This window comes from Lycium barbarum, chromosome 10 (assembly GCF_019175385.1).
Source record: "Lycium barbarum isolate Lr01 chromosome 10, ASM1917538v2, whole genome shotgun sequence".
Classification (NCBI taxonomy): domain Eukaryota; kingdom Viridiplantae; phylum Streptophyta; class Magnoliopsida; order Solanales; family Solanaceae; genus Lycium; species Lycium barbarum.
This window is the reverse complement of record NC_083346.1, coordinates 123,921,737-123,939,711: the sequence shown is the minus strand read 5'-3', so window position 1 is coordinate 123,939,711 and position 17,975 is coordinate 123,921,737. Positions and strand designations below refer to the sequence as shown.

The 17,975-nt window shown below is 35.9% G+C and overlaps 2 protein-coding genes and 1 long non-coding RNA gene across 4 annotated transcripts; 1 reads left to right on the top strand and 2 right to left on the bottom strand.

The window, feature by feature from the left end:
* The first annotated feature begins 1,510 nt into the window (after positions 1-1,510).
* On the top strand, positions 1,511-5,442 carry LOC132614206 (large ribosomal subunit protein mL43-like). 2 transcript variants are annotated; one of them, XM_060328609.1, is made up of 4 exons: positions 1,511-1,738; positions 1,988-2,102; positions 3,388-3,494; positions 5,266-5,442. In XM_060328609.1, exons 1-4 carry the CDS (start codon positions 1,627-1,629, stop codon positions 5,436-5,438), a joined length of 507 nt encoding a protein of 168 aa, XP_060184592.1. In that variant the 5' UTR covers positions 1,511-1,626; the 3' UTR covers positions 5,439-5,442. The 2 variants fall into 2 exon arrangements, with proteins under 2 accessions (XP_060184592.1, XP_060184593.1); XM_060328610.1 differs by having other exon boundaries at positions 1,606-1,884.
* Positions 5,443-6,723: 1,281 nt separating this feature from the next.
* LOC132614197 (cuscuta receptor 1-like) lies at positions 6,724-13,273 on the bottom strand. The gene is made up of 8 exons (XM_060328597.1): positions 12,603-13,273; positions 11,773-11,964; positions 11,256-11,354; positions 10,405-10,560; positions 10,001-10,075; positions 9,687-9,836; positions 9,425-9,571; positions 6,724-8,994 (listed from the first exon to the last, which is right to left on the bottom strand). Exons 1-8 carry the CDS (start codon positions 12,910-12,912, stop codon positions 6,746-6,748), a joined length of 3,378 nt encoding a protein of 1,125 aa, XP_060184580.1. The 5' UTR covers positions 12,913-13,273; the 3' UTR covers positions 6,724-6,745.
* A 545-nt stretch (positions 13,274-13,818) lies between these two features.
* On the bottom strand, positions 13,819-17,602 carry LOC132614199 (uncharacterized). Its single transcript, XR_009572212.1, has 3 exons — positions 16,927-17,602; positions 15,304-15,370; positions 13,819-14,369 (listed from the first exon to the last, which is right to left on the bottom strand). It is a non-coding gene; the product is annotated as an uncharacterized LOC132614199 (long non-coding RNA).
* Positions 17,603-17,975: the final 373 nt, after the last annotated feature.

Sequence of the window (17,975 nt, the reverse complement as noted above, 5' to 3'; positions counted from 1 at the left end):
TTCCTTGAATGATCGATTGACTTTAGTGGAAGCTGCCTTGATCCTTTCTTGGTAAGCTATGAAGGTACTTGTTGGGACGTGTAAAACTAAGTTTTATATTAGTAGCCGAAAAGAAAAGTAAGTTACGTTTTTGAATATTCTCATTGGTGGAAACGTTATGAGAAAAATGGTACTTGCTTAGCCTAAAATGGAAAAAATCACATCATATTAAAGATTATCTTTGAATTGTTTTAGCCCGAAAACATTTGATTTCTTTTAAAAAAATTATTATACATAGTGGGGGAAAAGGATAAATATGAGAGAAAATTACAAAATGGGATAAATTCTCGTCAACAAACTGGAAGTTTAGATAATCAACTAATTAAACCAGTAAAATTCCCATGAAGCTAGTTTCAGTAGCTTTTTCATTATTGTTCTTTTCAACTTATTCAGTGATAACATAAAATTAAATGGTTTAATGATGAAGGATCTTCTATATATAAAATTTACAAAATAAAAGATAAAGTGCTAGATAATATACTTTTATTTGTTTAATTATGATTTTAGCATGCTAATTTACATGTAGATTTGAGTAGTTTTCACGTCACACATTTGATTATTTTCATAGATAATGATCGTGAAATAATTTATTTACGCTTATATGTCACTCAAAAGACTTCTGCCTTCTTTTATAGAGCAACATAATTTTATTACTTTCACTTACTCTATCGGGTTTAATTTACATGACATAATATTTAATTTCACCCGTACACAAAGTTTAAGAAAGATTTTTGAAACTGTAATCGTAAACATGGACTATAAAGTATATCAAGAAAGAGTAAAATGACTTCTTCTTCTTTTGAATATAAGAAGATACCCTATTTTAAAATAGTCTAATAATGAAATAGTGTGTAAAATGAAACTAATAAACTATTCTTTTTGTAAATAACTTACCTCTAATGCTTTTAAGTAACTTGACGATATAAAATGGGAAAAATTTACAAATGACTATTCTCTCTGTTCTAATTTATGCGGTAGAGTTCAAATTTTGAGAGTCAAATTTCTTAATTATGACCGTAAATTCAAACATATAATCTTTATGTTTTATAGAATAAAATTTATATATTTGAAAACTGCGTAAAAAGTATTATAAGTAACAATAATTAACAATTTAAAATATTTAAAAGGACTATGAAAGAATTGCAGTAAAAAAAAAAAACTCGTTTGACTCTCGAAATTCTGAAGTTTGTCACATATATTGAGACGGAGGAAGTACTTTTTCAGTCCATCTCATATTATTGAAAAATAGTTATTATTACGAGCTTCAGACTCTATGAGTGAGATTTTATTCATATAAAACTCGGATAATAATAATGGCTATTTTTTAAAAGACAAGGCCAAAAAGTGATCAATTGACGGTTATTTTTATCCTAAAAATGGGCCTATTTAAATGAATAGATCCAGGCCCAAGCCCCAATTACTTCAATTTATGTGAAAGGGTTGTCTCTTTTTTTTTTTTTTGTTGCTCGGATTGCCTTTATTTGGGGTGGTCTTTAATTTTTATCCTTTAAATTAGTGATATTTAAATTTCACCCTTCGCCTAACACCTAAGGGTTTGGATTCCAGTATAGTAAAACAAAAATTTGCATGATAAAATTTCGCAAAGTAGACTTTACAAAGGCAGAATTTGTACGGATAGAAATTCTATGTGTGCGAACTAATTTTTGCGGGCAGAATTTAAAGACCAGTATTTTGAGTGGTAAAAATTAAAGACCACCTCCAGCGAAGGGCAATCCTGCAAATTGCCCGGTTTTCTTTGCCAAAGCTAAACTTTGATCTTCTCCGTCTCCTTCTGCTGCATATTTTGTTTGTTTGTTTGTTTATTTTTTTTTTCCAAACAAAACTGTATGTATTTCTCTTTTTTTCTCTACATTTATTTTCATCATTTCATGTCTTTCCAATAATTTTAAACATAAAATCACTAATTTTTCTGAATATGATTGTACAGAAAGAAGCAAAAAAAATAAAGCCCTGTTGACAGAGATGGCACTAAGAGGTGTTTGGCAGCTAAAGAAAGTGGTAGTCAGCTATTGCAATTGGGGTGGCAGCAGCAGAGGTATAAGGTAATAATGCTTAACTTTCAAGACTTTTATTGCTCATATTTGCCTTTTACATTAATCACTGTTTCTACTGGGAATCTTCGCATACCATGATGAATGAAGTGAAATAGGAAATATGTACAACTTTAAACTTTTAGAAAATAATGCTTCAGGGTGTGTTCAGTATGAAGGAAAATGTTTTTTTTTTTTTTTTTTGGCCCGGGGTGGTGGTGGTTTAGAACCCCCCTCCCCCCAAAAAAAATTAAAACTTCTTAAAATGTTTTTTTGGGAGAGTTGGGGTGGGTGGGTGGTTGGGGTGGGGGTGGGGGTTGGTGGTGTTAGTGTGGTTGGTGAAATGCCACGTGGACTTGTTTTTCTTAGTTTTTTAAGGAGCTTGTTTTCTTAAAAAAAAAAAAATTTAAAAATTTTGACCAAACGAACATGAGAAAATCAGAAAATATTTTTCAGAAAATGTGAAATGTTTTCCTTCATTCCCCTTATTTATTTTCTTGTATTTGGTACGTAAGCAAAAAATATTATCCTAAAAATATTTGTACATAATTTAGACAAATACTATGGGAGGTGGGGGTGAGGGGGCTAAGGGGGTGAGGGGGAAGATGAGGTATGTTGGAGGGTGGGAGAACATAATTAATGTGGAATGTCACTTGTGGAAAGCCATTTTCCTCATTTTATAAGGAACTTGTTTTCTTAGAGAAAATGTTTTTCAAAAATTCTGACTAACTGAACATAGGAAATTTGGACACACCCTTAATAACCTCTTTCAAAATTTGTTTTCTTATTATTTTTTGTGCTGGTGAAATTTGGTCCACTGAAATGGAGATGAATGGAGCATTGTTATTCTTTGATAAGTGGGACGCAGAGTATTATAATGTTGTTAGTCTGACATTTTATTGAAATTCTTTTTCAAACTTAATTGGTATGTTAGCACAATCTACGTTTAAAAAGAAAGTTTTTCCCCCCATGTTGCAATCAGTTAAGAAGTAACTTTGTGGTTTGTGGTAATTCGTATCTATCTAGAAAAGTTGATACATTGCTGATGTACCATAGTGCAATTTTTCATATGTAAGCGTTCAGTCCTATTTGAAGTTTAGAATGTGGTCAGTAGAGGAAAAGATTGTGACTTTTGATTGGTAAAACAAGATGGGATAACAATTATTTATCAGACTTTAGCAGAAAAATTAAAGGAGGAAATAGAATGGGCTCTTAGTTTCTGGATGACTGAGGTAGAGGAATATAAATAACAAAATAGCTCTATGGCATATGTTAAGGTATGTATCTACTATTTCAGGGCATTCATGGAATCTGAATTGCCAGCATTCAAGGAGAAAAATCCGCAACTTGATGTGGTCACTGAACTCAATCGTGGTCAGCATCCTTTCTTGAAGGGACTATACAGTAAGGCTTTGTACCTTTGCCCCCTCAATTCCATACTGTAAAGTAATGTTCTTTCTGTGTCTGAGGGGGATGCATACAAAGAGAGAAAAACTAGCAAGGTTACTTTCAATTATGGCTCGCTGAAATCCATTCTGATTTGGAACCCTCTCTAAGTTATAGCTGTCTGAACTGTAATTGGAAGAAGACATAGCTGAAGATAGATACTGAGTCTCTAGATTGATTTATAGATCAAACGTACTCAGTGATCCCTATATTTTCCATTGAGGCATTATTTGTGAGAGTCTGAGTTTTGTTTTATCATGTTTACACAGTTGTGATAAAACTTCAGATGCTCTATACGTGTTTAATGCATGGTTATGTTTAGTTTGGACGTATCTAGTTTTTTTTTCTGATTATGAATGACCCCTGTGACTAATAAGTACTCCCTCCGTGCCAATATATGTGGCACTATTTAACTTGGCACAAAGTTTAAGAAAGAAAGATTGACTTTTGAAATGTGTGGTTTAAAACACACCATAGACAATTGTGTGGCTATAAATCATTTCATTAAGGGTAAAAGGGAAATTTTAAAGTTAAATTGTTTCTAATTATAGAAAGGTGATATTCTTTTTTAGACAAACTAAAAAGGAAATGGTGCCAAATAAATTGGGACAGAGTGAGTAGTAATTAGTTGCATTAAGACTTATTATGTTATTGCAGTCTTTGTATATTAGGATGTGTTTGTCTAGCTTCAAAATGAACTCTGCTGAAATTTTCATTGATCGGTTAGACTCACTCAATGGGTTAAGCATTGTGCCAGAAACGGTTTTCTAGTCGGTTTTTAACGCCTGACCCAAAGCTTGCTGCCTCTGAACCCTCTTTATCTCTGCTAAGGTTTACCGCCTCTCACCGTTGATAAGGGAGCTGCATATGCCCTTCCTAGAGAGTCCTTACTCTTTATGTATCATATTCATTTCGGGTTTCCACCTCTTGGACCTCAGATGTTATTTGATTGACCTGAGCTCAGTTGCTTTCCTTGCTACTGAATTTATGCATTCATCCCTTTAATGGTGCACTCGAGCCAAATTGAAGCCCTCTTAGGCTCTACTGGATTATTTACAATAACTCGTGCTCTACTCTGCCTAAGCACCATTAGAATGTTTAAACTTGGGATCGGCATATCAAATATATCACAGGACAGCATAACTAGCTTTCCACTTTAAGTCATCCAATCAGATAGGTTGTCAGCAGGATTGTGGAGGTTTAGTCCTTGGGAAGGACAGATCACTATAACGTGCATAACAAAGGCCAAATTCTCCATATCTAGTGATGAGGAGAATGCTGCAACAATTAGGCATTAAGAAATGAAGTAACAAAGGCATAATATGGTGTGTGATTTGTGCATTTTGATATGGATGATATGTACTTTTTTTGCAACTGTTTATGAACAATATGCCAAAGTACCCAATAAGAAAAAAGAGCTGGATCAGGTAGTTGAGAGAAAACTAAAATGGAGACTTGCACTCCTGAGGACCATTTTAACAGGCCTTTTTTTTTTTTTTTTGGCCACTTTGGGCTACAAGCGAGCAGATAGGTTTTGTTATTGACAGCTAAAGGAAGTTTCAAATATAATGTGTCATATCGAACACATTTTGCCGCCTCGCAAATGTGCGTTGTGAAGATGATATTCCTAATGATGCTTCATATACTTGCTATATCAATTTATTTAAAACCAATCGTTTTTCCTGTAATTTCTTTTCAAGGTTATGTACTGATTTGCCTTTTCAATCAGAGAACAAGAATGAGCGTGTTGTATGTGTGAAGAACTTGAGTCAAGACGAAGTACTTGAAGCAGCGACCAAGCTAAGGAATTCGCTTGGCAGAAAGGTGGTAAAGCTGAAGACTCGTCATGTCACTAAACAACCAAGCGTTCAAGGTACATGGTCAACAGCATTGGAGTTATAAGACAGAGAAATTTTATGTAGGTGTTTCCTGTCTTCCTAGGTTTTATCATATGAATCTGTAAGTCATCGGTGTAGTCTTTTTGGACAAACAAGATATGGACCATGTGGTCGACATGTATGAAGGTAAACTTTTCCAATCAATAATGCACTCGATAATGTAATAATTTACTCGTGGTGATAATTTTAAGGTAGTGCTATGTTGAAGATGCTATGGCCTATGAATTGAATGGAAATTGCGTGTATTTTTTATGGACATTTTGTAATTGAGTTCTTGGATTTGGTAACTGGTAAATGTTGGTCATACAATGACACAGATTTGCTTTCCTTAACTAGTGGTCCAGATTTAACGATACGATTCAATAAAATTTAAATAACAATCAAAACAAATATCGTATTTAAACTAACACATAGAATACAATAAGTAACAACCACCAAACAAGCTTAGTGTGTGTTCTTATTTTATTAGTTTTAGGTTTGCCCCATCTCGTCAATATTGCATAGCATCGATCAATTATTGTATATCAAATTTAAGTTTGAGTTTACAATTAGAAATTAATTCACTTCTATTTTTTACCAAACTGATGAATCCGTATCTCTTTTGGTAGCGTGTTCTTCCATTCTTTTGTAGTGCTAAGTTCTTGTTGTTTGAATTTGCTTGAATGAAATGGTTCCTTTGGTTGTGATGTTGCAAGTAGATATTTGCTTCTGAGGTACAAGGTATAATTACGGAAATAATGGTAAAGTTTCACTTTATCGTTTTGTTCTACATTTCTGGTTGATATATATGTGTATTGTGTTAGTGATCTTGTGATATGTGTTTACCCTGAGTAAGAGATGTATCATGAAAGTAACATCTGATTCAATATAATTCACATTATTATTAAGTATATAGAGATTTTGCCAGTATGTTTCACATATTTTGCGTCTGATCCCTCTTCAACTACTAGTCCAAACAATAAGGGGCTGTTTGGTAGAATGTACCAAGTAGAATAGTGTTGGTATAAATTATAGTACAACGTTCTTCATAAAAAAAAATCAATAAATTATAGTACAATGTTTGGTTGCAAATTTAAGTCTAGTACAATAAATACCTGTATTGCTTGTAAAATCCTATACTATTCTTATATATAATAAACCATGACATTAATAATACCAATACTATTCAGAAGTTATGCAATGCATGTTATTTTTAATACAACAAACCAAACGGTCGATAAGAAATATTGCCATCATAACTAATTCCAACATTACCAATCCTAGCATAACTTGTCTTTGAATCAAACGACCCCTAAGAATGAGAACTAACAATTACCTAAGGTTCCTCCACCATCTATTCTTGAGGGGTGTAACAACATTGTCTAACAGAAAATAGTAAGAAGAGAACATCAAAACCTCAACAAGCCTAAACCATGCTATTCTCCAATAAGGATTGAAGAGTGCTGCAGCTAGTCCCATCAAGATCGCTCCATAAGACACAACAAAACCGATGTAGAAATCCTTCATATCCACAAAGCCTGCAGAATCATCCTCCATATCCACAAAGCCTGCAGAATCCTTACTTCCATTATTTGAGGTATTTGACGATTTAATATCGCTACACTCGTTGTCTAATGGATAACCACAAAGCAAAGGATTCCCTTGATAGCTGCTTTTGTTGAAAGTTGAGAACTGAGCTTTAAATGGTGGTAATGCACCAGATAAGTTATTGTATGCTATGCTGAATATCTCCAAAGAATATAGCTCAAGTAGGCCAACAGGAATTCTCCCATTCAAGTTGTTGTAGGATAGGTCCAGACTCTCAATTTCATGTAAATTGGAGAAGGTATTTGGGATTCTTCCAAAGATATGGTTGTGCGATAGATTCAATGCATGTATTTTGCTCAAGTTTCCTAGCTCAATGGGAATTTCACCTGTTAATCTGTTACTTGAGAAATCAATACCTGACATATACTTTAGAATGCTTCCCTTGTAAATGTATGAGTTTCCTTTTGTTGAAAACTGGATCTGGGTTTCCACATCCACCATAGAGAAGTCACTTTCCATTCCATATAAAATGTGGTAGTGCCTTGTATAACTTATCCAATCTCTGAACTCTAGCCACGCTGACGTGCAAGTTGAACCATACTGTACACTTCTTGTTTCTACTTCATTTTCCGCTTGTGTTAAGTTACCCAAACAAGGAAGGAGAGGACCATAAAGCTTATTAAAAGACAAATCCATGATGGATAACTTATTTAGCAGACAAATCTGAGTTGGAATTTCTCCTTCCAATAGGTTATTGTTGAGGAGAAGGAAGTTCAGATATGAAAGTGATCCTATGGTGTGTGGGATATTTCCTGTAAAACTGTTGTGGCCAAGATCCAATGTTTTCAGCGAAGAGATGTTGAAAAGTGAATCTTCAAGTTCACCACCCAATTGATTTTTGTTTAGATGTATGTGTTTAAGGGGTAAACCACTCACACAAGAAGGAACATTGCCTGAAAGTCTGTTTTCGGACAAAGCTAAGACCTGAATGAGCTTCAAATTGCAAATCTCAACTGGAATCGAGCCTTCAAGATTATTTCTAGCCAAATCGAGCTGTAACAATCTTGTGTTATCTCTAATCCATCTCGGAATCTCTCCAGAGAAGTTATTGCCGCTAGCATCCAGTGCAATAAGAGGTTTGAGAAAAATGTTACTAGGTAACGGTCCCTCAAACCTATTGTCATTCAAGTACAAATAAAATAGCATACTTGGTCTGATATCCTTCGAAAATATTTGCCCTGACAAATTGTTGTTTGACAGCCGGAGGTAAGTCAGTATTGAAGAACCAGTTACCAGATCGCTAGGAAATCCTCCAGACAAGAAATTATTGGATAGGTCTAGGTCTATTAAATGAAAGCCGCCAATATCAGAAGGTATAGGACCTTCAAGCAAATTTGTTGACATGTTCAGATGATTAAGCATTGGGAAGGTTGAACTTATGTTTGCCGGAACATGTCCACTTAGTTTGTTATTAGAAACATAAAGTTCCTTTAAACCGAGATGACTACTGGATGGCAACTTCAATGGTCCGATGAAAGCGTTATCTGTAGCATAAAGGCCTGCAAGTCTGGTGTTATTCTCTAACAACCAAGTGGGAAAGTTTCCTTGTAAATGATTATGGGCTATAGCGAGAACTCTCAAGTCATGCTGGTAATGGAGGAAAGAAGGCAATTTTTGAAGGTTTATGAATCCATAAATAGCAAAAAGCTGCAACTGGAAATTTGGGACCCAATTCTTGAATTCGATGTCTGTAGTTATAGTATTAGACCCAACATTCAAGTAGGTAAGTTTTGAATGGTTTGCAAATTGATTGAATGATAGTGGAACTTCAAATTGGTTATATGAAATATCCAGGTACTCTAGTGATGTGAGTGTCTTCCAAAGAGGATATGAGGCTAGATTTCCAGTGAAGCGATTCTCAGCAAGATCAAGCCATCGAAGTGATGTCAAGTTTCCAATACATGAAGGAAGTTTTCCCTCAAAATTGTTGCTCTCGAATGACACCTCTTGAAGGTTTTTAAGTTCACACCAACCTATATTTCAAAGAGAAAAGGTTCAGATAACATTTGGCTAACAAAAATTTGTACAATAAGTATTTGTTATTGTAGTTTGTCTTAAATCTTGTGAATTCTAATTATGTCAGATTTACTTGTAAGTTTGAGAAACTCATTGACCTTTTAGGTTGGATAACTCAGCTCCTTGTAGACAAGGAGTAGGAATTGGTTGGATCTATATAAAGGAGTTGTAATTGAGGATTTTTGCACGATTATTCTCGTTCAGAGTGAAAAGCTCTCTCTGCTTTTGCCCCGAGGATGTATCTCGTTAAATCTCTGAGTTATTTCTTCTTTTCTATTTGTGTTGGTGTGGTTGCAGGTCAGTTAACTCACGCTCTTCCTTTCACAACAATAATGCATATATGAATAGAATCATGGTAAGGTTGGAAAAAAGAGAGAGTAACACTACCTTGATTAGGGAGGGTGCCATAACCCCCACCAAAAGCCATATTCAGCACTTTAAGAGAAGTCATTTGTCCAATGCTTGAAAGAAAATTCTCATTTAAAGAAGATCCCCCCAAGTACAAGTACTCCAGTGTGCTTAGATTTCTTAATTCTTATATCAGAGAGAGAGTCAAAGAAAACGAAAAAGAAAAAGAATCACCACACCAATATTAAAAAAAAAAAAAAGTAATAGAAGTAATGTGGAGAGACTTTGAGTTAGAGTTTACCATAAGTTATGGCAGAAGCAGTGAGATCACTGTCTTCATAAGAAAGCCCCTTGAGAGATGAGAATGATTTTAAGGATTGTAAGATGTTGGTGGAGTTGGAACTAGAATTTCCAAGTCTTAAATTCCTTAGAGAACTCATTCTTTTACTACCTGTTTGTTGGTGCATGGGAAGAAATAGATCTTATTGTTAACATTAAATCTATCCTTTGTCACACAATAATAGAGAAATTCAGTCTATTTATAAGGTATTGCATTTATCAAATAATCCAATAACAAGTACAATAACAATTCTTTGAAGTTAGTAATCCATGTACCTTTGGTAGTCACAAAGCCCTCAAAATTGTTCTTCTGGAGATCTAGAAATTCCAAATTGCTCAAGGCAATTATATCTAGACAATTAAATCAAAATAAATTATAAGCACAACAAAAAAGAAGATACTTGAGATATTTAATTGTATGGTCGATATCATAATGAAGCAATATGTTTTTTCGGGACGTTTTCGGGTGTTCAGTACTCGCTTTGGGGCCGATTAATTGAGATTAGCGCAATGGAGGAAGCGCCCCCTACCAAGATTTTTTCATTGACAGGGATCATACTCGAGACCTTTCATTAAGGGTCAAGGCAATCCTATCCGTCCCACCACAATCATTTTACGACGATGAAGCAATATGCATGTGATAAAGGGGTGAAACTTGGATGGTAACAGGTTTAACGAACCATTCATTTCAATTTTTCCATCAATGTCATTGTTATAGAGATCCAGATGCTTGAGAGATGGAAGATGCTTGAGAGATGAAAAGATGGTGGAATTGAAGTCATTGTCAAACAAATAGAGTCTCTCTAAATTCCTCAATCCAGTATGTGTACCAAGACCTGCATTGGTTTATGAAATTCATTATTAGCTTGGGACAAAAACAAAATATTTGAGCGTAACCATTCTCTTCTTTGTGGTTTTAGGAGGGAATATTTTCTAAAAACTAACTTTTTAATTTATTTTAGTGTTTGATAAGTAAGTGGAGAATATTATCCCAAGAATATTTATACATAATATAAGCAAACACTGTTGAGGTGAGGGGATGGTGGATGTACTGTTGGGGATGGGGAGGAGATAATTAGCACCGAATATCACTTATGAAATTCGTTTTTCTTACTCTGACCACGTATGCTCGACTTTTAAGGAACTTTTGGGTTTTCCGCCCGGTGTCCGATACATGTTTTAAGGATCCGACTAATTCATATTTGCAGCCCATTAAGGGAGGAAGCACTCCCTACCAGGTTTTTTTTGCATTCTCAGGGCTCGAACTTGAAACTTCTAGTTAAGGGCGGAGGAAACCTATCTATCCGAACACAACCTTTTGATGATGTCTTTTAAGAAATTTATTTTTCTAAGCATAACAAGATTGAAAAATACTTATATTACTCCATACCAAAAAACACCCTTAGTCTTATTTGATCCACTGTCTTTACTCACTTCTTGTTTTTCTCTTTTATATAATTTTTATAGTCATCTTGTAGTATAATCTCCATGTTAAATTGTATACATATATTTGTATGGGAAAGGAGCTTACCCAGTGCAGAAAGGGCGTTGATGTCATTGATTTCATAACCTGTCAACATGAGTACCCTTAAATTGCTCATCCCGGGACATTTCTCACTTAGGCCTTCATCTAAAAATAGAACTAATTCAAGTGAGTCCTAATATCATCCAACAATGGCCACAGTTCAAAAATATATCACAACCACCCTTATTATATGCATATAAAAAGAAGGAAAGAGTATACTGCTATGATTAATTTGTATGTCCAGAAGAGGGTATGAAATTAGTCGCCGTGAGCATAAGTTAGTCCAAAAACCATAATTTTTAGAAGTAAAAAAAGGGCGGCATCCATTGACGGAGCTAGAATTTCAAGCAAGGGAATTCAAAAATAGATATATTACCATGATTTAAATTCTTACCCACAACATAAAACTATTTTGGTGTTACCTTTTATCATTACTATTAAAATTCTCGTTATTCAAGGTAATTCAACAATTTTTATATCTATACACGAAAAAAAGAAAGTAGTAGTATTTTGAACAATGTACCTATAGGCATAGAGCGATTTTTCAACGAAGGGAATTCAGTTGTATCCAGTTGTGTGCTCGGGACACAATTAAGTCGTAGAACCTCAAGAGATGAAATCCAACACAGAGGTGTTAAAACATTTGGAAAGCGGAGATAATTTGACTGCAAATCGAGTACTTTCAGGTTGGTCAGACGTGACAATTTGTCGAACCCTGGATAATAAAATCACAAGTGACAAAAAAAAAACATGGTTAATGTGCATACAAAGCTAGCATTTGGACATATATTTGGTTGAAATTTGAAAAAGGAGTTTTTTAAGATAAGATGAAAATAAGGTTTTTGAAAGTTGAAACTGTGTTTGGACATGCATTTTATTGCTTGAAAATAAGTTGAAGTTTTGTGTGTAGAAAACTTCAAAAGTAGTCTAAACCACTTTTTGAAACTTGAAAAACTCATATTCAAAAACTGCCCAAAAATTAGTCACTTTTTATAACCAAACAATGCTTTCAAAATATTTCTTGATAGAAATTTTTGAGGGAAGTCCTTTGGAAATATGACATTTGCAACAGAATGTCCATCGGATAGCTTTCGATGCGACAATTTCTGGCGGACTCCCTCGGAAATTTTCATCGAAAATTAGCTTGTGGTTTATTCGCGAATCATGTGGTGCAATGGATGAAATTCCTTCTTCCTTAACTAGAGATTTCGGGTTTGAGCTCTGAAAATAAATAAATTCTTAGTAGGGAATGAATGAACCCTATACAATGGGAATCTGAGTGAATTGAGCCAATGAGTTTCAGATCCCAGATGATTACAGAGAAAAAGAGAGATGAGGCAAAAAGAGATCAACCTTCATTTTTGGTCGACCCTATAATATAATTATCAGACAATATAAGAACTTCTAGTGATTTGAATGGAAGAAATAGAGTGGCATTAAAACTCCAACCATCCCCTGCTCCTTGCCTTACTGCTTCGAGATTGAGTTCAATCACTCGACCTGTTGCTAAGTTGCATTTTACCCAACGCCAAGAACAACAATCCAAAAAACCACTCTCACTATAGGCTGCCCAAAGGGCTAAGTCTCCACCATTTGAACTCATCATGTTTGCTTGTAACTCTAAGAGAGCATTTCTCTCTTCGTCCCAACACATGTCGGGCATAGTGGCGGAGCCAGTAATCCTAACAAAAGGGTATAAAAAATATTTAAATTTAAATGATGAAATACGATTAATTATCAAGGAGTAGGAGCGTTCAAAAGAATTAGTGGCTTAAAGCTAAATCATAACAAGAGGAACTGTTGTCTCTTGATTGATCTTATTTTTTCTACCTTTACAGCTTACTTTGTAAGTTCACTAGCAATATACTAATACAACACTAGCCATAGCAGTAATTAGTACAATGAATCAGGGGCCATAAGCTCCGTATAGTACTAAGATATAAAAAAAACTTACTTCTTGAACGATGGATCAATTAAACAAGACAAGAGAAATAGCTAATCTAGGAAAATTGGATTGAAATTGAAAAGTTAAGTCATTAGAAATACAACAACAACAACAACAACAATCCAGTGAAATCCCACATCGTAGGGTCTGGGGAGGGTAGAGTGTACGCAGACCTGACTCCTACCAAGGTAGGACGGCTGTTTCCGAAAGACCCCGGCTCAATAAAAGCATAAAAAGAAGTCAGATAAGGTTAGATAAGGTTAAGAGATTCGGATAAGAGATTTAAAGCGATATGGAAATGAAATAATGCAAGCGACACAGATAATACAGGATAATCAGAGCACAAAAAATAACCGATAATAGCAGAAATCGGAGCAGATGACACAGGATAACCAAAGCACAGGAAATAACAGATAATAGCAAAAATCGGAGCACAAGAAACTATATTGCAATAATGCGACTACTAATAAGAACGGATAACGAGACTATCTATTAGCCTTCTACCCTAATTTGGGCCCTCCAAACCCTCCTATCTAAGGTCATGTCCTCGGTAAGCTGTAATTGCGCCATGTCGTGTCTAATTACCTCTCCCCAATACTTCTTTGGCCTACCCCTACTGTCACGACCCAGCCCCGTGGGCCGCAACTGGTGCCCTACTTGGACACCCAGACAGACAAACATATCAAATCGTAACACACTTATCCAAATCGAATCACAAACAGATAGCATATATGGCTATAACTGCTATATGTCGTCTCAAACTATATCAAACTGCATCAGACACATTTCAGCGCAACATATACATAGACATATATCAAAAAGCCGGCAAGGCTGTCAAATGGCACAACGGCCCAAAACACATATACAAACGCACGCCGACAAGGCTGCCATATACATATACAAAATGCAAGCCGACGAGGCTGCCATAGCGAATAGGGACATATACACACATCTGTACAGAAGCAGGCACACACACCCACAAATACGTCTACAGACCTCTAAACAGACCAAACGAATCATATGGCGGGACAGGGCCCCGCCGTACCCCTGAACAAATACACATATACATAGCGAACAAATATATACCAAAATGTATGCTCTGGAATGAGAAGAGCACTCCAAACAGCAGAAGGGGATGTCCTAAACGGAAGGATCACCAAACTGTGCGTCTGTACCTGCGGGCATGAAACGCAGCCCCCGAAGAAAGGGGGTCAGTACGAAATATGTACTGAGTATGCAAAGCAGAATATACAGAAAACAAACCTGAGACATAAACGAAACAGAATTGTCGAACATAAGTGCAAATCCAATCATATCAAAATGTTTAGTTTCAAATATGTAAGTCATGCATAGGGTACAGAAGAATATGGTCGCCCGCCTGTCGATGGCGCCATAACACAGCATAACACCAGAAAGTTTCAAATCTCCGTATCCCCGTCACATATCACCTCACAACATAACGCCATACACAGCATAACACCAAATATAAGTGGAACCCGACCCTCTTTTGCGAGTAGCTCGGTGAACCATAAGCACAGCATAACTCCGGAGTATATCAAAGCGCGCACGATAACAGAACCGGCCCGGGAACCGGCGAAAGATATAACAGAACGCACGAGCAGAGTCATGAGTAACCATATGCATAAAATCATTATCATAGACTCAAATATAAGTAAATGACCATACTTGAAATTCGAAATGATAATCATACCAAATTCTTTCAAAAGTCGTCCAAAGTACATAACGGAAAGTCGCGGGACCTACGGACGGGTATTGACCCGAGTCGGGCCCGCCTATGGAAAACATAATCATTATACATCATGCAAACTCCTATAAAAATATTGGAGCAATCCGAGCCTTTATGCGAAAGATATGGCATTTCGTAGTTACGGAATTCTTTAAAATAACTTTTTGTACAAAGTTTGGAAATCAATGCTTTCGAAGACATAATGGTTCATACTTCATCACAACATACATAAGAATGCCAAGAATTATATATAAGGATCATAACGTGCTCGGATTTCGAATTTGGAATTTCCTCGAGGCTCGTGATATAGCCTATTGAAAACTAAGGCATGCCAAAAGAAAGAAGGGTTGCGCTTTACATACCTCGAACGCACTTCCAAGATAGCCAATCTAAAGCTAATCCAAATCTACGCCTCGGGCTCCCCAAGGTCTACAATTACGCCAACGAATACCAATCATTAGCTAAGGGCACTTAAGCCATTCATTCCAAACTAATCATTAAATTCTACAGAAAATTCGGCAGCATTTCCCCTGTAAATAGGCCAACCCGAGAATTTAACTCGCTCAAAATCAACAACAACAACCACAATAACCAACCTAGCAACTCCAATAACCAATCCGAAAGACAATATTACATTAATACTCTCTTTTTCATCATTCAACAACATTTATAATAATTAACTCGACGGCTTACATTCGAGCCACCTTATCGCTCATACATTCAATTATCAACCCGAATCTTTACCAACAATATTCAAGGACATAACAAAATCAGCCCCATATGCACTACCTACACCATTGTTATCATTCTTTCTCTTTACATCCATGGAGTACAACAACAAAGTGATTAATACACTAATTCTGTATGTTTATCCAGCCCCTTTAACAATGTTAGACCAGCCATCAAGAACAACCCACACTCCAGCAAATATACTACATATATTGTACATAATCATAACTATAATCCCAGCATTTCGACTCAACAAGAGCAGCCACGAAAATTACAACAAACAGCCCCCAAAATGTCACCACAAAACAGCCACGAAATTTATAACAAGCAGCCCCAAAACAGCCACAAAATCCATCACAAAACAGCCATGAAATTCATTACAAAACAGCCCTTATTTACCACATAACAATGACCGATAATCTCACGAACATCTAAGAATATACCAAGCAAATCGCACACACTTCGCATACGATATTTTATACGCCTCTTTCCTCCAAGTTTGATGATTCACATCAGCAACAACATCAACCTCTATATGCAAGCAAACTATCGTAACATTACAACAAGTTCTAAAACAGCCCCATCCATTATGACGTCACAATACAAATCTTAACTATCCTTAGTTCTCCAATTCCTCAAGAACAGCCCCTAACTACGATTTAACCATAACAATGACAACCTCAAATATCCATATAATCACATGAGATTTTCCACCAAAAACCTTATCAAAACAGCCCACAACAACAACAACATCGACTATTATATGCAAGGAAACTGCTCTAATTTCACAACAAGTTCTAACATGATTTAAACTTTCCTTTCACCTTTTACACGTAATCCATAAATTAATAACAACAACCATCCATGTACAAGAAATTCCTTCAATTTCGTTTCAATAGCAAACCCAAAACAGTCCATCAACACTACAACATCGAAATACAATTTTCGACCTTTATTCCACAAAATTACAAACACATGGAATCAAGTGTAATTTTTACCATTGACAACAGCCCCTATACATGTTAATAACCATATTTCCAGCCCTTCAACATAAACAAATTATCTACAAATATCATACCATAATTATGACAACACTAATCAAACTCAACCCAATTAAAACAACTCCAAATCTGCCCACTTTTAATGCCAACTTTAATCAAACAGTTTTTCTTACTTCCAACTTCACATAATACAACTTAATAGATCCATTACAACATCATTAACTCCAATCTTATAACAAAAAACCGAAATCTTACCTCAAATTAAATTAGGACACTTTAGAAGCTTAAGTTGTTCCAAAAAAAATCTGCCATGGCCGTGAGTTGTCATAACTGTTGTAATCCTTGTTTTCTTCCTCTAATTGGACTTGGAAATCATCAACTTAATTGTGTAGAAGGGGGGAAGAAGAGGAGCTAGCCGTGAGCTTCCTGAAGCTACTGCCATGTCCATGGCCGTGTAGCTCTCTCCCTCTTTCTTTAGTTCACTTTGTGGAGAAGATGAGTGCCTCTCTCTAGATTTTCAGATTTGTGGTTGAAGAGGAAATCCCCCTCTCTCTCTAAATTTCGAATTTAATGAGTATTGGAAGTGTGAGTCATCCACTAAGACCTCACATGTTGTCTCATCTCTCTAAATTTTCAGATTTGGGAATGAAGTGTGGAAGATGACAATGTGATGAATGAATTATTTTAGTCATCAAAGTGTTGTTTATGGGCAGCATAATGCTCCCACACGTGCCCACTATAGAATGTCTTCAAGATCAGATTTTTTTTTTGTTATAATGCTTGGTGGAGCCCACTTAATACACTAATTAGCCTAATTAATCCTTAATCCCCACGAATATTTCTACACTAACTGCAATTAATTAACAAGTCGTGCACTTATTAAAATCGGGGATTAAAAGTCTTTGTCTCATATCCCAAAATAATCTTGTCCTTGAATTTATGTCCATTAGCTCACAAATAATCCAATGTACAAAATTACGGGATATAACACCCTACCTCGTCTGAAACCATCCATGGCCAACCTCTCACACCTCCGCACTTGGGCATCTGTATCTCTCCTCTTCACATGCCCAAACCATCTCAATCTCGCTTCTCGCATCTTGTCTTCCACCGAGGCCACCCCCACCTTATCCCGAATATCCTCATTCCTAATCCTGTCACTCCTGGTGTGGCCACATATCCATCTCAACATTCTCATCTCGGCAACTTTCATCTTTTGAACGTGAGAGATCTTAACTGGCCAACACTCCGCCCCATACAGCATAATCGGTCTAACCACCACTTTGTAGAACTTGCCCTTAAAT